Below are 23,942 nucleotides of genomic sequence, written 5' to 3'. Positions count from 1 at the left end.
CGTGATCCGTGGGCAGCCAATGGGCGTGCGTGTTTTTTTAACCCGGGTTAGTGCGTCAGTGCAGTAAGCTGGGAGAAATTCTCTATCGCTCTCAGTGCTGCGTCTCTTAAAAGAAACTATAGACCCAATGCTGAACGTGATATGACAGTGTCACTGCTTCTCAAACCGCGCTGGGTCGACACTGTAATGTTCCTGTATGAAAACAACTCGGATGAGATTAATAAGAATAGCGGGGCAATGGAAGGATTTGTTGGTGCTGGGAATTTCTCTGCGAATCAGTGCAGGAATTTAATGGCTCACTCTGCGCTCGGGGCTCATCCTTCACCTTTGGTTCACGGCTCTGGCTACTCAACAGTCGACGTCTCCGGCTCTGGGGTGGTGGAGCCCGGCAAGCAATGTACCCCATGCCCGGTGCCCCAGGCCTCCACCGCCGCCCCTTTACCATACGGATATTTCGGCAGCGGCTACTATTCCTGTCGAATGGGGCGAAGTTCCATCAAGCCTTGCACCCAGCCTGCCGCCCTATCTAGTTACCCAGGAGACAAGTACATGGACAGTCCTGTCCCCACCGATGAATATCCAGGGCGGCCTAAGGAATTCGCCTTTTACCACGGCTATGCGAGTCCCTACCAACCAATGCCAAGTTATCTAGATGTTTCTGTAGTCCAGACTATCAGTGGCGCGGGAGAGCCGAGGCACGAAGCCTTGTTACCTATGGACGGCTACCAGCCCTGGGCCCTCAATGGCTGGAACAGCCAGATGTACTGTTCTAAGGAACAAGCACAGCCGGGCCACCTCTGGAAATCCACACTTGCAGGTAACAAGTGACCTTTGCATTCCTTCCTAGAAGGATAAGCATCTAAAAAATTGCATATTTAATTATATTGGAAACATAAAAGCCTTATGGAACTGAAAGATAATGATTTATTTCTGACAATATGCCGATATGTAGAACAGGATTGAAAATTGTACAATTTTATTTTATATTCCCGATGCAAGGAGCTCAGTTGGAATATCATTCGAAATTTAGTGTTGTGATTTAGTTATAATCCTTGGAATATTATTATACACATTACAGCATTACCCAGTAGCGTTTGATACATCAGTTAATTTAAATGTATTCCTTTTGGATACTGAAAATTATTGATTATGAGCGTGTTGTTTAATTCGTTTTTCAACATTATTTTCCAATGTTACATTTTTCTGATGTGCTTGTCTTGTGTTTTTTTTTGGCGGGGTGTGTCTGGCTACACACAGCAGATGTTGCAGCGCACCAACAGGATGGTAGTTCCTTTCGGCGCGGAAGGAAGAAGAGGATCCCTTATACCAAAGTCCAACTCAAAGAACTGGAGAGGGAATATGCAACAAATAAATTCATCACGAAAGACAAGAGAAGGAAGATCTCGGCGGCTACGAACCTGAGCGAACGGCAGATCACCATCTGGTTTCAAAACAGGAGAGTCAAGGAAAAGAAAGTAATTGCGAAAGTAAAAACCAACACACCTTAATTATTATTATTTTTTTTTTAAAAAGATAAATGAAACTGTTCAATCGGGGAAATTTATCACAACCAAGCGAGAGACGATTGTGACCGACCGGGGTTTAAGTGCACACTTCTTTCATGGAGTCTTGCCTGCAGAATGCTAACATGTCCTCTCCTCTTTTTGTAGTACTGTAATGGAGGATTTGTTATGGGATACCATTAAAAATGGACTAAGATACATGGTCAGAGTGTAAATATAATTATAACGATGTTGTAACCATACCGACATCACTGTATTATCAGTTTTGTGTTTGTGGAGGTATGCAACGTATGTCCTATTGGTGTAGATGCTATTTTTTAATGTTTTGTTTGGTTATGCATAAAAACCGTTGATTATTGGCACGGCAGCAATAAAACCGCCTAAACGCTGTTTTTAAGCAAAACCGGTTGAGGGAAAATATTAATAATAAAAAAAAAGATTAAAAGTTTTAATGACTGCACTAATTTTGTTGAACCATATTTTTGCAAGGAATGTTCATACATTCCATATCCATTTAATGATATTAACCATGGAAGTTTCGGCAAATAACATAGCTCATAAGATAATATTTGGAATATATATAGAGAGAGAAACACATGAAGCGGCGATGTTACTGATCTGGTTTTAAATTTTATAGGCAAGGGGTGGCGACCAGTTCTTGAGTAAACGTGAACATGTACGAAATGTTTGCTGGTTTATCTTTTCAAAAAGTATAATTGCTTTAAACTATGCAAGGTTGATTTAAAAAAGATAAACAGGTACTCCTAGCCATCTGTGTTTACAAACAATGATTTAATTTTGTATTTAATATTGTGATTTCATCAGAAAATACGCTTTGAAAAATTGGCAGCTGGGCAAAGCCTAACCTCGATACAAAGTAGTCTCTGGAAGGATTTAGCTGCAACTATTTTAATTGTGTTTAAAACCAGTGAATGATTTGCTTTGACTTTAAAAGTAAATTCATACATTTATTTAAATATGATAAACAAAATTACGTGAAATAATTGCTGCACGTATTCCGAGCTAATTTGATGTTTTTGTGAAAAGAAGGAAAGGAACGAATGAACAAAGTTTGGGAAACTTCTCATTGAAGCCGGGCACTATCACACAAATGAGCTGATCCCTTCTATATTTCACACCTTTAATAGTGTCTGGTTAATGCAACAATTTAAGACCAATAAACACTCTGCTACAGACTCCCCCCCCCCCCTTTTTGGCTCCATGTTAACATAATCTAGCATGACATCAATTTACAGAGGATAACACGGCCGCTCACTTGATTCGCATTTCCATATCATTGACTATTAGTATTTAGAACACGAACACGTGAATTATGTACTGAAATTGACATTCAATCAAAAAATATTTTTGGTTAAATAAAGTTTTCCTGTCGCCTTCTACAAAATAACGGGCACTTAACTACTTCACCGCGGACTATGGGTTTAATGGCATAAGGTAATTGCAAAACGCAGGTTGGAGGATCACGTATGTACTGTTATTGATGTAGGGGTGCATATGTGCCTGTTGGTGTAAGGATATATGTTTGTGCAACCCTGCTGGCATTAGGGTGTGGATTTGCTTATGTTGGGGTGTGTTCCTTGGGGACGGTGGGGGTGAGTGGTGACTTTGTGAGCAAGTAACAAGCAGCTCCCACCTTTGCATACTCAAATCTAATCACATTGATAAGCCTTTGACCTTGACCTTGGCAGTCACGTGCGCCTTCGCCAGTGATCTTGACTTCTAGCAGCTCATGAATAATCGAACGCTTTTTTGGTGCTCTGACCTGGGCAGGGCCAGCATGAGTAGAGCAAGTGCGCCATCTTCTGGCTAATAGTTCCATAACACAAGCACGGCGCTTGGATGGCCAGCCTTTGTTTAAACATGTAGGCTGAGTTTGTACCGAGCTCGCACAGAAATAGTCCAAAATGAAGGACATTTTTAATCCCGATTCATTAAACAAATAATTGTTTGGCTGCAGCGCTTTCCGCCTTATGTTCTCTTTTGCTATTTGACAATATTGCCCAGTCAATTGACTGAAGAACCATTGCTACGATAATTTCCCCTCCTCCACACACAAACACGCGCCCTGTATACACACACACACACGCAGACACACACACACACACACATATATCATTGTGCGTTACGTTAGACAAATCGGTACGATTATTCGCATCGCCTGTTGCACGTGGAGCCGGTAACACTATTATATCAAATGCTTACGTTGCAAAATTATTGCAGATAGTTCAAATTTTAGCACATCAGAAATTTAAAAAAATCAGAAAAATCACTTTGCGTATAGGAAGCAATTTAGAGCTACTGCGAAACCTTTAAGCTAAAGCATCTTGGTAGATAAATGAATAATCAATTGAGAGGCCGGAAACTGCAGGGAGTATTTGTGGTCATTGCATTTAATTCGCGCCAATCGAAACACTGAGATGTAAAGTCCTGATTATTTTGCGCTTGAACTTGAATTATACTTTTACCAGCATTGAAACCCTGCTCACACACGGGCTCATGGCTGCTGCAGTAAATTCAATGGAAGTTTAGCACAATGCAGCAAGATGAAATGAATGCAAAACGTTGAAGGCAAAAGGTATTTTTGGAGCTTATCTAACAGCAGAGACGTTTCCAATTGAGTTAATAATCATCATAAATACAATGGGGTATGTTTAACCAATAGGTCAGGTCAGTCTAAAGAAACTGCACAAAAGCAAGCCGACATACAACAGAATTGATTGATCCGTACTGACTATGTCTATAAACAGCAATGGCTGTCTCACTGTAACCGGAGTGACTGTACCATTACAGAATGTATATATGCCAAGGCTGACTATTGTATTACAGCATTAACTGTGTCACGAGCAGAAGTGACTGGCTGTGTATAAACCAGGCGTGATTATACAATTATTGTGATAACAGGATTACCGAGCTTGCACAGAACACGATCTGCACTTGAAAACAATTTGTTTTTATCAGGACATTTCCAAGAATGTGTTCACATTAGAGCTTATTAAGAATATGTGTGCATGTGCACGCACAGCGATATTAAGAACCGAGTAGAATCCTAAATATATTTAACTTGGCCAATTTGGATCAGTCTTTATATAAATACAAATACTAATCTGGAACTATAGGTTGGTATAGAACTTGAAATGGTAAGTTTGCTACCGTTTAGCATTTAGTTCATTCATAGCGGTCAGTAGAGCTGAATATACTGTATTGAAGATAAATAGATATCGATAACCTTTATTCATACACTGTGAGTTTTACAATCTACTAGATGCACAAATCAATCAGTGAGAGTACGGCACTATTTTCAAATATGCGAAAGTAGCTTTTCTGCCCTAAAAGGTTTCAAATTGTCCCATTAAATGCTAAAAATAATCTCACACATACTAATACTCGTTATTTAATTCTGTTTCAGAAACTGTCTTTTTAATCTATGGATCAATCTTTCAAACACTTACACATGCAATATATATTGCTATTATATATATAGTAGGATATACATATATATATATACACACAGTATATATCTATCCTGCTGTATATACCTGTTATTTGTGCACACATGCTTCACACAGGTATTCTAATCCACAGATGTTTATGATAAAAACAGATTCCAAGCAATATAGGCAACTACTTATTGAATTCTGATTTAGACTCTTATATACATCATTCTCAGGTAAATACACACATTATAGCGCGCCTGTGTGTTGCTTTTATAATTCTTTTGACTAGATCTCCTTTAGCAATTCTGTCCATTTGTGTGAGATTCCTATGTATCGTCCTGCTCTGTGAAAGTGGACAGCGTGCTTTGCAGAATGTTTGACAATGTGCGTGGATGTATAGATAGGTAGATAGAGACAGGGATAGAATGAAAACCAATAAAGTTATCGCATTGAAGCTAAGAATTAGGAATTTAACATAAAGCTGCACAATGGGACGTTAATATTCTACAACGCCTTATCTTTGATTAACGCCCGGAAAACAAATCGGAAGCAACAGACAAGTATTAGAGAGGGATTGGGATTGAGGGCCCGTCAAAACAATCACACAATTCATATTTAATAAATGTAGCAGCTGTCCTTTAGTAAAAAAAAATCGCACAATAAACACAAATATGTTCTTTATAATGTACCCGGCCAGTTAACCATAGCTCACTTCCATGTGATTTTTTTGCAATTTTAATACGTCGTTCCGAATTCAGTGGGATTAGAAAAAAGTTCATTTATTTAAAAAAATGTAGATGTGTAAGGGAATCTAACTGAAGCATGAAAATAATGAACTTAAAATCACCAAAGAATTTCAAATCTTTCTAGCCGTCACATGACGCCAAACAGCCAACCAAATAATAGCTTTCTGAGTTCGCCGTTTAGACTGTGCGCATTTTATTAAAACATTAAGGAAGTCAAAACTGCATCTAGGCGATTAACACATACTCAAAAGGTTTAGTTCTAATCCTCGGCGCAAAAATAATGATTTTCCTGGTGAGCGTTCGGAAACATCAGGCGCGATTCAAGTTCAAGTGCGCCAGCGGCGAATTGAGTTTTTTTTTTCTGTTTCTCGGTTTTCTGCGCGCAACCAAACGTAAAATTTCCCATTAGTGAGAGATAAAGAAATAATTCGAAGAGGGAAAAGACAAAACGGCGAAGTGCTGCTTCTTATTTGTAATTTTTCTTTTGGGGGGGGAGGGGGTGGAAACCAAGTTCGATTGCATTGAATGTAATTAAGTTAAGGACTGCTTGCAGCTCAGGCTAGCCGTTCCTTTGTGTCTAGCCCTGACCTTGCAGTTGAACTTGAAAGGCAAGGTCAAAATCAGACGGAGCGCCGCGGCCCCGACAACGGTCTGGTCTCAGAAAAGAACATAAAGTTCCCCGGCTAATACAGTAAGTGCTCGCTACCAAGGCGATGGGATGATAAGATGCACGTTTTAAGATAAGTTCTGAAATTAATGAGGGTGGGGGGGGGGGATAAAAGAAAACTTTCAACTCATAAGGTCATAACTTGCTTTGCTGTATCTGAATGAATTAAGGACAGGGAGAGGCATTAAGAGACTTTGCCGTTTCTCCCCATTCCTTTGGGTACAAACAGGTCAGTGACGGGTACATTGTAGCCTGTTGCAATTGACCGCCTGCTCTGTAATCTATAAAAAGCCTCAGGCAAGCTGAGGGTCTGGCCTTTTAAAAAAAAAAAATTTTTTTTTTGTTTGGTTTCTGTGTTGCGCAGTTACAGAGGGCCAAAGCAACATTCTGGTACAAAAACAAGCGCGACAAGGACTTCGGATGTTTTTAATCTAAGGGACTTTGCTAAAATGCAATCTAATCGAATGGGCTAGTCACCGTTTGGCAGTTTTGAGAGAGAGAATGTGTAAGTTTGCAATTACCAATGTAATCTGCTGCGGGCAATTTCAGCTCTCGCGCGCGAGCTATTCCTTAAAAGTCCAACAGCAAGTCTTGGCTTTCAGAGATTTCTTTGTCCCTGCTGTTTTCACAAATGGCTGTGGCACTTTTAGCTTTTCTGTCTCACAGCCTTCTGGTCGGGTACTTGTGGATTCACCCCCAGGACAAAAAGAAACATAATTGATAAGAGATTGCAAAGAAAGACGCTATTAGTTCACGAAGATACACCGAGGGCAAAATCCGCCGTTAATTCAGTTTAATTTAAGTTGGTTGGTTTTAAAACAAATGCAAACAGTATCGTGTGTAAGTGCGGTTTAATTAAATTCGTAACTATATTCACCATACTAACATGAATGGGAAATGTATCTTGACCGGAAACTGATTCAAACGATGTTTTTATTTCATTAATTGATTATACAGTTCATATAGGCGATTGTCTCCCTCCCATTTGAATTTCAGAAAATTATCCCCACATATTCTTCACTCGTCCTAAATTGCCTGTTTCTTCTCTTCGCCCACAGGGAATAAAACAGAAGTTAAGTTTCACCAACGCAATGAATATAACCTAAACACATCCAGTAGCTATATTGTATTTTGATTGGAACCACTTAAACGTGTAGGTCAATACGATCAGTGGATCACGGGTTAATTGTAAATGTAACTTAGCACTTTCGCCTAGTTTGACAGTTTTGATCCAGAACAATATAAACCCAGCAGCTGATCATGGTGTCAGACGCTCAGTTGCAATTAGTGCATTCGTTTATTCACATGTTTAAGCGTTGCGATTACTAAAGGCAAAATAAACCAATACTTTAATTTCAGATTCCCTATCTTTAAAAATATCTTTTAACTGAGCTTGGGCAGAACATTTTTAAAATATGATACGAAGTCCTTGTTTATTAGATGTACCTTTTGCTTAAAAAAATCCAATTAGAATAAAGAACGTTTGGTTAACTTTCTGAAAAGGCAATTCTCTATTCTGATTAAAATTTATATTTTAGTAATTGAATATAACGCCTTTCCATGCCTAACAGTTGTTCGGTGAGCCGGCTTTTTATATCGGTAAATGTCGCTATAATTTTTAGAAATATTCTGCCAAATTTAGTAGTTCTTATATCCTGAATTTTTTCTGATTCAACGTTTTCAAATTGCTCCTATTTTGTTACTGGCTTATTATTGTTGCATATTGTGCTGTATTAATGCTATATTAATCAAACGGCTAACACATTTGAATATAATTCAATCTGATTTTTCTAACTAGTTTATATGACTGCACTGAAAATACAAAATAATTATCAAATTATCAGCACTATATTTCAGTTCTGATGCAATTTAATATTCTGCTTATTAGTTTTCTGTAAATGTGTGTGCAGGTCAAAGAAAGACTAAAATGTATACACTGTCTTGACAATGACTAACTCGGAAAACGATTTGTGAGCAGCATATTCAAACTCGCTTGAAGTAAAGCGTGAGTTCATGAGATAAATGGAACACTTATCTAATCGTAGTATTATAAGCAGCGTTATCCACTGTACATATACATTTCAATGTGATGTTTGATAAGGGTAAGATATAAAAGCTGAGCAATCATTCATTGCCCACATGAAACATATGGCACTTCTCCTAGGCATAAGACATAAACAGAAAATATATTTTAATGTAGCGAATACGATATCAGTTTCAACAGCAATAAGAACTCATTATTGCGGTGCAAGTATATTCAGAGAAGAAAAATCAAACCGCTGTGAAAACAATGGATGCGAGATAATGTGTACAAAATCGAAACTATTTTGATATAAGCAGTGTAGAATGGGGGGCGGGTAGTTCTCACATTCTGTGATTGATGCATGGATCTCAGAAATCATTTATCACACTTTCAGCTGGTCAGTGCATGTTGATGATAAGTCAATATTATAAAATAAATATTCGGAATATTTAATATAGACTGCAGCGAAAGTTCAGCTAAATTATTTTAAACTTAGTTTTCTGTTAAGACTATAGATGGCTAGGTGCATGCTTACATATATAAAGATTAGCTAGCTAGACTGAAAGCCTTAACAGAAAGCATATTTACACAATTTTGGAAGTGTGAGGTGTTGGCGCCCAATTTACACGCACTGCCACTTTATGTTTGGTCAATGCTGTTTTCGCACTCTCTCAATCTTAGCAAGATAACAATGGAATTCGGCTCCCATTTCAGATAAATCAGCCCAAATTAAAAGTTGCAAAGCAAAGGCGTAATTACAAGTTCCTGAAAGATGAGCACTTCTGAAGAACACTTTTCTAAACATGAAACGATTGGTTCTCGTTTTAAATTTAAAATCGAATTATTATAGGAAATGAGTTGTGAAGGTCTGAGGGCCATTGATGTAACCGCAGGTTAAAAAGCGCAGAAGAACACCAGGAAAATTAAGACGCACTGACTCGATAACGACAAATCTAGGGCAAATTTCATTACTGAACTAAATGGTCGAATTTAGAAACGGGATCATTAATAAATATCAAACCAGTTGAATACAAATAGAAAACTTCTGCTTTTACTGACGATTGAAGAGAAGCGTATTTCTTCAAAGATTTTAACAAAGCCCATATTCTAAACGTATGGAAAAATCGCTGGGTTAACTCGTGTTAAATGTAAGAACTGCTGTGTTAACATGTTCCATGCCTATCTATCTAGCTGACTGTCTGTCTATCATCAATCAATCTATCCATCTATACTGTCTATCTATCTTTCTAAGTATGGCTTGTTTTTAACATGTACAGTTTCCTTATTAAGAAAGCAAATGGTATGTTGGCCTTTATTACAAGAGGATTTGAATATAAAAGTAAAGACGTGTTAATGCAATTATATAGGGCCCTGGCGAGACCACACCTGGAGCATTGTGTACAGTTTTGGTCTCCTTACCTAAGGAAGGGTATACTTACCATAGAGGGAGTGCAACAATGGTTCACCAGACTGATTCCTGGGATGGGGGGATTGTCCTATGAAGAGAGATTGAGTAGCCTAGGCCGATATTCTCTAGAGTTTAGAAGAATGAGAGGTGATCTCATTGAAACATACAACATTCTTACAGGGCTTGACAGGGTAGATGTAGGAAGGATGTTTCCCCTGGCTGGAGAGTCTAGAACCAGGGGCATAGTCTCAGAATAAGGGGTCAGCCATTTAGCACTGAGATGAGGAGGAATTTCTTCACTCAGAGGGTGGTGAATCTTTGGAATTCTCTGCCCCAGAGGGCTGTGGAGGCTCAGTCGTTGAGTATATTCAAGACAGAGATTGATAGATTTTTGGATATTAAGGGAATCAAGGGATATGGGGATAGTGCAGGAAAGTGGAGTTGAGGTCGAAGATCAGCCATGATCTTATTGAATGACGGAGCAGGCTCGAGGGGCCGAATGGCCGACACCTGCTCCTATTTCTTATGTTATGTTCTTATGTTCTTTTGTCGAACAGTTTCGCAAAAGACATTTCCCGTGCGCGTTGGATGCTTCTGTAATGAGGTTGCGGCAAGTGGCATTCCAGACCCTGCATTTCACATATTAGAGTGTTGCGACCGTGACATTGCCTTAAGCAATTTTAACTTTGGAATGTGAAAGGAAAGTGCAGCTCTCCAGTTCCAGTCGAGGTGGGGAGGCGTCCCTTTTAGAATGATGTATCAAGACCTGTGAGGCATAATTGCCATTTTTATTCCATCTTTTTTCATTTTGCACTATGCCTTGTACATATATCTAAAGAAGGGAAAAAACGAAGATTTTATATATATATTATATATAGTGTCAGCCATGGCTCAGTGGGTAGCACTCTCGCCTCTGAATCAGAAGGTTGTGAGTTCACGTCCCACTCCAGAGACTTAAGCACAACAATCTAGGCTGACACTCCAGTGCAGTACTGAGGGAGTGCTGCACTGTTGGAGGTGCTGTCTTTTGGATGAGGCGTTAAGCCAAGGGCCCCTCTGCTCTCTCTCAGGTGGATGTGAAAGATCCCATGGCACTATTTTGAAGAAGAGCAGGGGGGTTATCCCCAGTGTCCTGGCCAATATTTTATCCCTCAATCAAAATCACTAAAACAGATTATCTGGCCATTATCACATGCTGTTTGTGGGAGCTTGCTGTGCACAAATTGGCTGCCGCGTTTCCTACATTACAACAGTAACAACACTTCAAAAAGTACTTTATTGGCTGTAAAGTGCTTTGGGATGTCCGGTGGTCGTGAAAGGCACTATTATAAAGTATTTCTTTCTTATATATAAACATATCGTTTTGTCCTTGTACAATACCTTGGTCAAGCCTCAGTTTGAATATTGTGTCCAGTTTTGGTCCCCTCACATGGTGGGTGATATTGAGGGTGCAGAGGAGGGCCACTAGACTAATTCCCAGTTTCAAACATCTTAGCTATCAATAAAGGCTAAAAGAGCTAGGTCTCTGCACTAGAGAATCATAGACTTCGGGGTGATCTGATCGAGGTTTTTAGGATGATGAAGGGAATAGATTGTGTTCCAGTCGGCAGATTGTTTCAATAGGTTAGGGAGGACCAGGGTCGGAATTTTAAGTTGTATAATGCCAGACCTAGGTTAGATGTCAGGAGGTGATCCTTTCCCAGTGAATAGAGGACCTCTGGAATAGGCAACCAGCTTATGCGGTGCACCCGATTCACTGAATTCCTTTCTGGCTAGGGCGGAGATCCCCTCTTATAAAACGTAGGTAATGTGTAGAATTATCAATGGTCTCCAGGACTAATTTCAATCGTCTAAGAGAGATGGAGAATAAGTTCCCAGATTTCCCACCCTCAAATTGACCTGGGTTTTTATTTGGTTTTTTGCCTCTCCCAGGAGATCACATCGTTGGGGGGAGGGGGGGGGGTGCTCGGTGGGTGGCGCTGGAGAGTGTATATGCTGTGATACACGAGGCAACGCGGGACAGGCTGGATGGACCAAAGGGTCTTTTCCAGTCCGTCATTGTTCATATGTTCTTATATATCAAAGAATTACGAGCATTAAACTGTTGACAGTGCTGCCCAACGTTTGCAGTCCGCTCCATAATAAATGACACAATAAATCTGTTATAATATCTCTTAATGTCTCTCAATGTCTCTTAATCTCTCCTGCTTTCTATCCTATCTCTGACCTTCCCTTTTGTTCCTTCATCCCCTCTCCCTTTTCCCAGCCCCCACTTGCTTTAAAATCTATCCCTTTTCCTGCTTTTTTTCCAGTTCTGACGAAGGGTCTTTGACCTGAAACGTTAACTCCGTTCCTCTCTCCACGGATGCTGCCCTGGCCTGCTGGGTTTTTCCAGCGTTTTCTGTTGTTATTGTGCAATATTTAGTTTTAGATGTTGTTGATTTATATCACTTGTGTACAGAGACAATAAAGTGAACATTAAAATGTGTATTTCCACAGACAGGTAAAGTGCAAAAACAAAATAAACTCACAAAACTCACAAAACTCAGAAAGCTGTGGAAGCTACATCATTAAATAATTTAAAACAGAAATAGATAGTTTCCTAGAAGTAAAGGGAATTAAGGGTTATGGGGAGCGGGCAGGAAATTGGACATGAGTCTAGGTTCGGAATGGTCATGGTCCTGTGGGCAGTGGAGTGGGCCCAGGGGCCGTGTAGCCTGGTTCTGCTCCTACTGTGTTCTAATTCTGTGTTAGATTTCAGGAGATGGTTTTATTCCTGTTCCTGGCTGGGGTGGAGATCGCCTTTACAGAAGGTAAGTACTGTAGAAAATATAGGGACAGGGTGATCTGGACGAGTTTCGATCACCTAGATGGGTCGGAGAGGAATTTCCCAGATTTTTTTCTCCCAAATTGGCCATTGGGTCTTTTATCTGGTTTTTCGCCTCTCCCGGGAGATCACATGGGTTCGGGTGGATGGAGAGTGATAGAAGATTTGAGGTTGGGATCAGATCAGCCATGATCTTATTGAATGGTGGAGCAGGCTCGAGGGGCCAATTGGCCTACTCCTGCTCTTATTTCTTATGTTCTTATGTTCTATGCATGATTAACAATACTAGAAAAATATTAGTTGAATCTTTCCCTCATTACAATCATATAAATAGATTACAACACAGGCAGGAGACGTATTATGATAAATGTCGATTAGGGAGAGAATTGTAACCACTTTCTCGTGGGTGTGGTATCCCCTAAGGATGTATCCTCAGCCACCTCCTATTTCTCACCTCAATGCTGCCCCTCGGTGACATCATCCAAATACACATCAGGTTCCACATGTACGCTGACTACACCCAGCTCTACCTCACCACAATCTCTCTCGACCCCTCCACCATCTCTAAATTGTCAAACCGCTTGTTTGACTTTCAGTGCTGGCTGCGCAGAAATTTCCTCCAACTAAATATTGGGAAGACCAAAGCCATTGTCTTCGACCCCCGCCACAAACTCTGTTCCCTAACCATCGACTCCATCCCTCTCCCTGGCAACTGTCTGAAGCTGAGCCAGACTGTTTGCAACTTTGGTGCCATATTTGACACTGACATGAGCTTCCAACCACATATCCATCCCATCACTATTATCACCTGACTCTGTCCCTGCCTCAGCTCATCTGCTGCTGAAACCCTCATCCATGTCTCTGTTATCTCTAGACTTGACTATTCCAATGCACTCCTGACTGGCCTCCCACATTCCACCCTCCATAAACTTAAGCTCATCCAAAACTCTGCTGCCTGTAACCTAACTTGCACCAAGTCCCATTCACCCATCACCCCTGTGCTCGCTGACCTACATTGGCTCCCGGTTAAGCCTCGATTTTAAAATTCTCATCGTTGTTTTCAAATCCCTCCATGGCCTCACCCCTCCCTATCTTTGTAATTTCTTCCAATCCTGCAACCCTCCGAGATCTCTGCACTCCTCCAATTCCGGCCTCTTGCGCCTCACCGATTTTAATCGCTCCACCATTGGCGGCCGTGCCTTCAGCTGCTGAGGCCCTAAGCCCTGGAATTCCCTCCCTAAACCTCTCCACCTCTCTGCCTCTCTCACCTCCTTTAAGACGCTCCTTAAAACCTACATATTTGACCAACCTGCCCTAATATCCCCTATGGGACTCGGTGTCAAATTTTGTTTGATAACTCTTTTGTGAAGCACCTTGGGTCGTTCTACTACGTTAAAGGCGCTATATAAATGCAAGTTGTTGTTGTTGTTAATCTCATCTAGAAAGTAAGAGAAGGCCATTCGATCCATCCTTGCAGTATGAAGATATAGCTCACTTACCCTGAGGGTGGGAAATATGTTTTCATTTTTTGCCCCTATAAATCTCAAGAGGCAATGAACGTTTTGCGGTCCGGAACAGTGAGTGTGCAGGTCAGGATGATGTGTGCCTTGCAGGTGATGGTGTTACCATCAAGTTTCTCTTCTTGCCCTTCTTGAGGGGATGTCTAAGTAAACTTGATGAGTTACTGCAGTATAGATAGTACATACACCGAGAGGGTGATGGGTATTGAGCCTAGCGGCAACGATACCCAATCACTGCTCTTCCCTGGAAGGTGTCAAGCTTCTTGAACGTTTTTGCGGCTTCCCCCATCCAGGCAACTGGCGAGTGTTCCACGCTCCTGATGCGCCTTGTAGATGGTGGCTTTGGGGGTCAGGAGATGATCCACTAACAAGGCTGAACAAATTGAAATAGAAAACGTTGGGAATACACAGCAGGTCTACCAGCACCAGAAAAGAGAGGGGGAAAAACAGGATGACATTTCGGGGTGCAACTCGTTCATCAGACCAAATACCTCACAAGTGAGTGACTACCCGTCGCAAATGGAGATATTTACCATCTTACACGGCTGCCTAGCTGTAGCCGTTTTAAACTCGGGTGGCATTTTATTAGTTGGGGAAAATAATTTCAATTAGCATTTTTATGAATTTTGTATTAAAAAAATCAAATTAAGCTGTTTTGAATTGCCACTTTGTCATAGTTATGTTATATTTGTGATTTTTTTAAACATCACGCATGCGTTATGGAAATACACGGCAATATCCCCTTCATTAGCCAAGTGGTGAGCACTAAAAGCGCCGCCGGTACAGATGCTGCAGGAGCTGCAAGGTCGCTTTACAAACGAAGTGATCTGTAAATTTCTGTTTACGTGCCCATTTTCTGCATTGAATTTGGTGCCTTACATCATTTATGCTACACAATTCCTGCAAGGGCTTGCACGAGAATGGAACATTAGATGGTTTAAATGCACAACTCTGTTTTTGTCTTATTTCAGATTTACAACTTGACCAGGTTTCTTTTTTATGCCGGAATCTATTTCAGTACAAAAGTAAAGAGATGTTTGTCATCTGATGTATACTTTACAATTTGTATTCACTTTCTAGTCAGTTATTCTTATTGTTGTTTACCCAGGATGTGGCTCAGTGCCTGAGCAGACCGTCACCTCGACCTTGAATGCACAAAATGTTGGCAGGGAGCGCACTGCAGCTTTTAATCCTGTTCAAATAAATTATAGCATGGACTAAATTAATGCAGTCACCCAGTGTGGTGTAATGTACGCTAGTGCAGTTTATAACAACCCAACAAAAGTGACAGCTACGTGATAAAAACTGTCTCATTACTTAGTATTGTGGTATCCACCGTGCATGCTAATCAGTTATTGCATCCTTCACGTTGACTAAGTTGATGAGAAAAATGGCCTCATTTTTGGGCGAAATCCCCTCTTCAAATCCCGACCTTAAGAACCTCATATCTTAAATCGTTGATATTTCATTTGACCAACGTCTCGGCCCAGCGAAATAACAACAGTTCCGGCTCCAATCTAGTTACAACTGAGATGGCTATACAAAACCGTAATGTAATTATATAGTCAGAAATGCGTTAAGTAGAGTCATTGTATTTTTATAAAAATTGAAGTATTCACACGGAAGAATTAAATTAGTGTAACAAGAAGGTTGTCATATAAATGATGACAGTCAGTTGGAAATAACGTTGGTGGTGTCGATAAGAACGCAGGACATTGTGGAATAAGAGACTGTTCACCCCATCCAACCCACTCCTTCCCAATGACCCTCTGTAATTTTTAATATTATAGACTCTCAACAGTTTACTGCGGTCGGGTAGGTAAGAGTCGACCCAAGACAGGGCAGTTCCAGCGATCTGAACAACAGAGATGTAGCGGTTATAATATGAGGTGTATAATAATCAAAATTAACCATTCTCGAACCTGGGCGTGGCATTTCATCTGATCTCGCTATGATTGTTTGCTGTAACCCTCCTGTTTTAAAATCTGGTGAAATGGCTGGCTGGCATTCAAAGGGAAGTGAAATGCGTTGAGTGCAAACATGAGCACCACAGAGTAAAACGCAACAACCGCAAACATCCACAAGGCGCTACCCTCCAAAAGTAAACCATTGCGGGAAGCTCTTTGTAACATTTTGATGTCGCCTCCCAAATCCATGCCATCTTTCATGTAACTCCCACTTTCGATTTCTTCAATCAGGTTTCTGCCCTGCCATAGTACTGAAACTGCCCTATCCAAAGTCACAAACGACACCCCTGTGACTGTGGTGCACCATCCCTCTTCATCCTCCTCAAAATCAGCAGCCTTTGACATGGTTTACCACAACATCCTCCTTTAAAGCCGTTCCTCTGCTGTCTAACTCAATAGGACTGCCTTCCTTTGGTTCCAGTCTTACCTACCTGACGAAAGCCAGGGCATCTCTAGCAATGACTTGTCTTCCCAGCCCCGCACCATTGCCCCAAGTATCTATCCTTGCCCTCTCTCTTCCACATCTGCTGGCTGTCCCTTGGCGACATCATCTGCAGACATGGGTTGAGCGTCCACCTGTACACTGAGAACACCCAGCATTACTTCTCCACTACTTCCCTCGACCCCTCCACTGCCTTTTTGTCGTCAGACTGTTTGTCCAACGTGGAATCTTGGATAATATCCAGTTGAACTTTGGGAAAACTGAAGCCATTGCTCTCATCAATCTGTCAAGAACTTCATATCCTTGCCACCATTCCATCCCTCTCCCTGGCCACTGTCTCGAAATCCTGGCGTCCTATTTGACCCTGAGCTGCGCTTCCAACCTGATACGCTCTCCACAACAATGCCTACCCAATTCCATAACACCGTTAGGCTCCATCCCTTCCTCAGTCTAGCCACCTCTAAAACTCTCCCACATGCCTCTGTCACCTCCAAACGGCAATTCCATTGCTCTCCTGGTTGGTCTCTCCAAAACTCGGTTACCCCTATGCTATCCTACAGCAAGTCCAACTAACCCATCAACTCTGCCTTCAGTGTCTTGCGTCCTCCAATGCCTCAAATTCTAAATTCTCAATCTAGTGTTTCAATCCCTTCACAGCCACGCCCTCCCTATCTCTGTATTCTCCCCCACCCCTACAATCCCACTCCCCCAACGCTCCGTTCCTCTAACTCTGGCCTCTTGTGTATCCCTCCCACCACTGACATGTGTGCCTTCAGCTGCCTAGGCTCCGCACTCTAGAATTCCCTCCCTAAACCTTTCCACCTCTTCAACTCCCTCTCCTCCTTTAAGACCCTCCATAAAACCCACTCCTCTGACCACGCTTTTGAACACCGCTCCTAATCTATCCTTCTTTGGTTCTGCGTCCGTTTCATTTGAGTTACACCTCTGTGAAGCGTCTTGGGACGTAATAAAGGCGCTATATAAATTCGTCATTGTATTGATAAGCCGTTATATAAACGCAAGTAACATTATAACGGTAAACGGTAGCATTGTGGTTATTTTACTGGACAAGTCATCCAGGGGCCTGGACTAACAGTAGGTGGGGAATTTAAATTCAGTTAATTAAATGAATCTGGAATATAAAAGCTAGTATCAGTAATGGTGAACATGAAACTGCTGGATTGTCCTAAAAGCCCATCTGGCTCACTAATGTCGTTTAGGGAAGGAAATCTGCCATCCTTACCCCGTCTGGCCTATATGTGACTCCAGACTCACAGCAATGTGGTTGACTCTTAACTGTCCTCTGAAATGGCCTAGCAAGCCATTCAGTTGTACCAAGCCACTACGACAAAGTCACTGTGGGAGTACCTTCGCCACACAGAGTGCAGTGGTTCAAGAAGGTGGCTCACCACCACCTTCCCAAGGGCAATTAAGGATGAGTGATAAATGCCGGCCTTGCCAGCGACGCGCACATCCTGTGAATTAATTTTTAAAAATCAGATAAAATATCACATAATACGATGACCAAAACAGGTTAAATAACAGGATGATTCATGTAGAATAAAAGTATAAAAACGAAACTGTAAAAGTTACACATCTAAAAATCTCGATCAGTTACGATAGTCCTGTTACTATTCTCTAGCTACCTCTACAAGCCTCATAGTTGGTGTGCGTTTATAGCCGAGTGCACGGATATTTTGCAGACACATGGAACAATAGAAACGTTTGAAATTTCATGCTACCTTGGAGAGCGAGAAGGAACAAGACCCAAGGAGAGAGTGCAGAACAGTGTGGGGAGGGGGAAAAGCGTCGAGCCTATAGAAGAGATGTGGACAGAGTTAGAAGAGAAGGGATGTAGGGATTAAGAATAAAGAGAGATACCGAGAAAGATTAGGGGAAAAGGAGAATGCCAGAGGATATGGTGAGAAAACAGGTAAAGAGCTAGAGAAAGGGAGAAAAGAGAATACACAAAGGATGGAAGGAAAAGTTAAGAGAGAATGACGAGGGAGAAAAGGCTTTTCTTATTCCAATGTAAATTATTTTATACTTGTGGCTAGCAAGGATTGCAATCGTTGCTGGGAACTCTAATTTATTCCTCTAACTTGGATAAAATCAACCACAGACATATTTTAACGCGGTTTCACAAACAATTTCTTTGCAGGACAGTTTATTAGTTGATTGGTTTGACGGAACCTTGTCCTCAGGCGTCTTAGGGCGAGATTATACTGTTAAGTTTGCGTTGCCTGTGAAGTGATTTCTGCTTCACAGTATTTCTATTGTGGCAGTATAGCTCAGTGTCAGGTCCTCATCTGACTTCAGAATGGATGCTGTGACATTCCTTGGAAGTGCCTTTCGCATTGCTTGACTTTAACACTATACATAAAATTACATAGAATTTACAACACAGAAACAGGCCATTCAGCCCACCTGGTCCGTGCCGGTGTTTATGCTCCACACGAACCTCCTCCCACCCCACTTCATCTCACCCCATCAACATATCCTTCTATTCCTTTCTCTCTCATGTACTTACCTAGCTGCCCCTTAAATTCATCTATGCTAGTCGCCTCAACTACTTCATGTGGTAGCAGGTTTCATAATCTCACCACTCTCTAAGTAAATAAGTTTCTCCTGAAATCATTATTGGATTTCTAATTCTTTATTGGATTTATAATTCTTCGTGGGATTTATAATTCTTTATTGGATCAAAATAAGTTCAATCAATCTCAATCCAGTTGCTAGTGGGCATGGTCCCACAGCAGAAACTGCACTCCATTTGAAATCTCATCTTATTTAAAGACCATGGAATGGCAGCTTTATGGATGGTTGCTCAAACACAGTTTCAACCCGGGGTTAGAAAATGTTCACAGGGTTTTCTGGGCCACTTGGACATCTTATACACTGCAATAACAACAGAAAATGCTGGAAATACTCAGCAGGCCAGGCAGCATCCGTGGAGAGAGAAACAGAGTTAACGTTTCAGGTCTGGGACCCTTCATCAGAACTGGAAAAAGCTTGAAATGTAACAGATATTAAGCAGGTGCAGAGACGGGGGGGGGGTGGTTAGGAGGGGAGGAAGGAATTGAAAGAACATACTGTGAAAATGTTGCAAATGGAAATGGCAAAATCATACTGCATGAAAAATGGGGGCAGGGATTATTATCTGAAATTGTTGAACTCGATATTGAGTCCGGAAGGCTGTAAAGTGCCCAATCGAAAGATGAGGTGCTGTTCCTCAAGCTTACGTTGAGCTTCATTGGAACAATGTAGTAGGCCGAGGACAGAGAGATCAGAGTGGGAGTGAAGCGGAGAATTAAAGTGACAGGTGACTGGAAGCTCAGGGTCACCCTTACAGACTGAACGGAGGTGTTCCACAAAGCGGCCGCCCAATCTGCGTTTGGTCTCCCCAATGTAGACGAGACCACATCGTGAGCAGCGAATACAGTATATTAAATTGCAAGAAGTACAAATAAATTGCTGTTTCGCCTGGAAGGGGTGTTTGGGGCCCTGGACAGTGGGAAGGGAGGAGGTAAAAGGGCATGTGTTGCATCTCCTGCGCTTGCACGGGAAGGTGCCAGGCGAAGGAGAAGGGCTGTTGGGGGTGATTGAGGAGTGGACCAGGGTGTCGCGGAGGGAGCGGTCCCTTCAGAATGCTGAAAGGGGATGTTTCAGGAAAGCAGATCCCTGGTCTCTGCTCTGAAAAGAGTCCAACGTATAGACCTGCAGCGAAGCTCCATGAATGATTATCAGCTATCATGCTTAGATCTCTGTCCTGGCTACCAGAGTTTAAATTAGAGTCACAATCACGTATTGCTAGGTTGGAATCAATTACGTAGCCACCAGTAGCAGCCGTATAAGGCTGGTTTTATTTTGCTACTTATTGTGCGTTGGTTTTGGTTACTCATTGACCCAAAAGTGGCAGCATAACCCTGGAGTCAAGTCTGGAAGGCACTGAGGCCAAGTGGTGCAGGATCCTCCTTGGGGAGGCCATCTCACTCCGGGACAGTGTCATGGAGGGTTGAAACTGCTCAAGTGCATTTTTAGACCTTCTGCGTAAACTTGTAATCCTTTATTTTGCTCGAGAATGCAGATATTTCCACCTGAGAACAGAATGTAGTTCACAGTTATAACTATTCTTTGCATCCAGATCAGTATGTGTGATGCATGATCCAAAACAGCAAACTACAGATACGCTGCGAACTGCGGATTCCTTCAGGCCACAGGAAGGTTTGACACAAAGGATATCTGCATGTGTGCGCCTGAGCGCAAGTGTTGAGCTTAGTTACCTGGGCACTTAATTTTTAACATTAGGAAAGACGAGGTTAACATTCTCTCTTAGCATTGAAAGGAATCCGATGTTTTAAAGCTCCTACTGGACCAATGGAGCGCCTGGACACTTTTCAAATGGGGCTTTGTACTAGGATAGAGTTATGCTGTAGCCACTGTAAACTGAACTGACGTGGACTTGCTCCTGGAAATCGCAGGCTGCTTGGCTTTATGTTGGGTTTACACTGCAGCTACAGTTTGAGGGTGGTTGCAGCAGTTTGGGTTACGCCCACACTTACATTACTCGGCTCCTGAATGACTGGAATTCGAACCCTCCTGCCCAGGATATACGGACGTGCAGAACTTGTTCCCAACAGTTGCTTTGACCCTGACTCCAGATTTACCCTGATTTAGCCAGTGTACAGCGGACATTGCCTCCCACAGCAATGTAAATGCATTCTTATTGCGGTGGTTTGATTACGATTTGACACCAACTATACTGATATTTTCACACGGATGCCTATCCGAAACGGCATGAAAGTGGCAGTGTAGCAACTTATGACAAAATATGAATTTGTAGGTACTGGATGCGCTTCTAAATGCTCGTATTTGTACTATTTTTATTGCACAATATATAAATTTGCATTACTTAAAAATGTCCACTGGATGATTGGTGTGGGGCATGTCACACTGGTTCAGTAGCGAGGCACTTTAGAGGTTGGGGGATCTAACATTGTTGCAGCATCTAACAATCATCTATCGAAGCAGAAAGTGCTTGATGCTGACATCAGAAGCCCGACCTAGAAATAATTCCTTCCCCAGTATTATCATCTCTCAATGGAATACAAAACGCATACAGAATGCCATTACAATTCAAGTAGGCATGGGCAATTAATTCAAGCGTACAAGGATTTCCAGGTGTTGCTTTTATAAATTTACTGTCAGTAAAGTCTTGGGTATTTCACCAGTTTAACATACAGGCACCGTAACGCGGATCAAAGACTTTTACTAGTGGAATGACAACAGGCGCCATATTGCTTTGAGAGTTTGGCTGTTACCACGTTGGGGTGGGGAGTTTCCATGAAGATCTCAAACTTTGGCACCAAGTGCTACTTTTGTGCCACTCACCATACAATGAGAATCCAGGTCCCTGTTCCCTGTTGTTACTGAGCAACAAGCTACCAAGTAATGGGCCTGAAGAATATGCTCTAAACGGCCAAAAAAAAAACTCACTGGAAGAAAAGATGAAAGTTTCCTTCCATAAGTGGGTGATATTTTCAAGTAATGAAGCTTGTTACAGACGAGTGCTCCGTTTACCCGTTTCCAATTACAAGTATTAACATCTAGAGCAGATTTAAGTATGCTTGCTATTATCTGGCTATCTGTAATTATCTGATCCAATCTTTTTGCTGTAAAGGTTAGTGGAGTTTGTTTCAATAGCCGTTTTTATTCTGTGAGGTCTAGCATCTCATTGGATTAGAGTTTTCTTTATTGAAGATAATAAACTAATCTGGAATCGATAGTTAAATGGTTGGTCCCAGCAGCTATTGACAATCAGCACACATTCCTCTGTGTGAGTGGTATTAGGCAGTAAAAATATTTTAATTTATTGTGACAAAATCGTGAGGAGAATAACATATCAATAGAGCAATGGATTTATGTTTTAGCATGGAACATAGCACAGAAAACGTTGCATTGGTTGCTTAATACATCAAAGTGCATTGTTAAATTCTTTCTGGTGGCCTTGAGAACTAATTAATTACAATTTTGTTTCTCCATGAAACTGATTGCACAGTGATTGTTCGTTGTTGATTCTGATTTTAGAAATCGGCAAGTACTCATTGAAGAAAGGGATTCTGCGCTTCGTTTTGTGGGTTCCAAAATCTTTTGTGATCACCAAAAAGGCTGTCGATGATAACTCTATTCATCACTTCAGCGTTGAAGTGATTACTCAATATTGTGATTTGAGCTTCAGTCGTGGCTCAGTTGGTAGCACCCTCGCCTCTGTGTCATGTCATGGTTGTGAGTTCAAGTCTCACTCCAGAGGCTTAAGCACCAAAATTGAGACTGACACTCCAGTTCTATGCTAAGGGAGTGCTGCACTGTTGGAGGTGTCGTCTTTTGGACACGATGTTAAACCGAGGCCCTGTCTGCTCTCTCAGATGGACGTAAAGGATCCCGTGGCACTATTTCGAAGAAGAGCAGGGGAGTTCTCCCCGTGTCCTGGGGCCAATATTCATCACTGAAACAGATTATCTGGCCATTATCACATTGCTGTTTGTGAGAGCTTGCTGTGCGTAAACATGCTGTCCGATTTCCTACATTGCAACAGTGATTATACTTCAAAAAAGTACTTCATTGGCTGTAAAGCGCTTTTGGACGTCACGTGAAAAAGCGCTGTACAAATGCAAGTCTTTCTATTGAATAAATAAATTGCATTTATAGAGCACCATTCACGTCCTCCGGACATTCCAAAGCACCGCAATCAATTCATTATTCTGAAGTATGTCATGGATGTCATGTAGACAAACGCTGCAGCAAATATGCGCATAGCAAGGTCCCACAAACAGTTATGAAATAAATGAGCAGTTACTGTGTTTTAGTGATGTTGGTTGAGGGTTGTTGTTTGGGCAGCACATCGGGAAAACTCCCTTGCTCTTCTTTGAATAGAGCCATGAAATATTTTGCATTCCTCTGAGCAAGCAGACCGAGCCAGATGTCTCATCCCAAAGACTACACCTCGAACAGTGCAGCTTTCCTTCAGTACTGTTGTGACGTGTCAGCCTAGATGATGTGCTCAAATCCCTGAAGTGGGGCGAGAGACCACGATTCTCTGACTCTGGAATGAGAGTGCTACCACTGAACCAAGATGCAGCCAAAGAACAAAACGTACAAATGGTTTCCTGCTCTTTCGTAACGTTAGTAACAAAAGCAATATAGATTGCAGAATGCTGCAATTTTTAACTAGTTGCCTCAACTCTTGCAAGCGTCGCACATCTTTAGAGAACACTTTTAAAAATGAATTGATTGATGGCTCGATGCACTGATTTAGTAACTCTTTTCATTGCTTAGGAACTCGATGCATTAATTAGTAACCCAGT

The 23,942-nt window shown here is 41.6% G+C and overlaps 1 protein-coding gene and 1 long non-coding RNA gene across 4 annotated transcripts in view; both read left to right on the top strand.

The window, feature by feature from the left end:
- Nucleotides 1-57: 57 nt before the first annotated feature.
- On the top strand, nucleotides 58-1,971 carry hoxb13a (homeobox B13a). Its single transcript, XM_085966691.1, has 2 exons — nucleotides 58-817; nucleotides 1,258-1,971. The coding sequence occupies exons 1-2, from the start codon at nucleotides 142-144 to the stop codon at nucleotides 1,506-1,508; spliced, it is 927 nt and encodes a 308-aa protein (XP_085822817.1). The 5' UTR covers nucleotides 58-141; the 3' UTR covers nucleotides 1,509-1,971.
- A 3,938-nt stretch (nucleotides 1,972-5,909) lies between these two features.
- LOC147101008 (uncharacterized) overlaps nucleotides 5,910-23,942 on the top strand; it is a 51,557-nt gene continuing 33,524 nt past the window's right edge. For all 3 annotated transcript variants that reach the window (XR_015073435.1, XR_015073436.1, XR_015073434.1), the window contains exon 1: nucleotides 5,910-6,415. This is a non-coding gene — a long non-coding RNA (uncharacterized LOC147101008). The remainder of the gene's footprint in view (nucleotides 6,416-23,942) is intronic.

This window comes from Somniosus microcephalus, chromosome 24 (genome assembly GCF_052327205.1).
Source record: "Somniosus microcephalus isolate GS21.2 chromosome 24, FLI_Smic_1.0, whole genome shotgun sequence".
Taxonomy (NCBI): domain Eukaryota; kingdom Metazoa; phylum Chordata; class Chondrichthyes; order Squaliformes; family Somniosidae; genus Somniosus; species Somniosus microcephalus.
The sequence above is the reverse complement of the archived record's forward strand: the minus strand, read 5'-3'. Positions and strand labels throughout refer to the sequence as shown.

Coding starts and splice junctions, on each gene's coding strand:
- hoxb13a (XM_085966691.1), top strand. CDS start 142: ATGACAGTGTCACTGCTTCTCAAACCGCGCTGGGTCGACACTGTAATG. Junction 818..1,257: donor CTGGAAATCCACACTTGCAG/GTAACAAGTGAC, acceptor GGCTACACACAG/CAGATGTTGCAGCGCACCAA.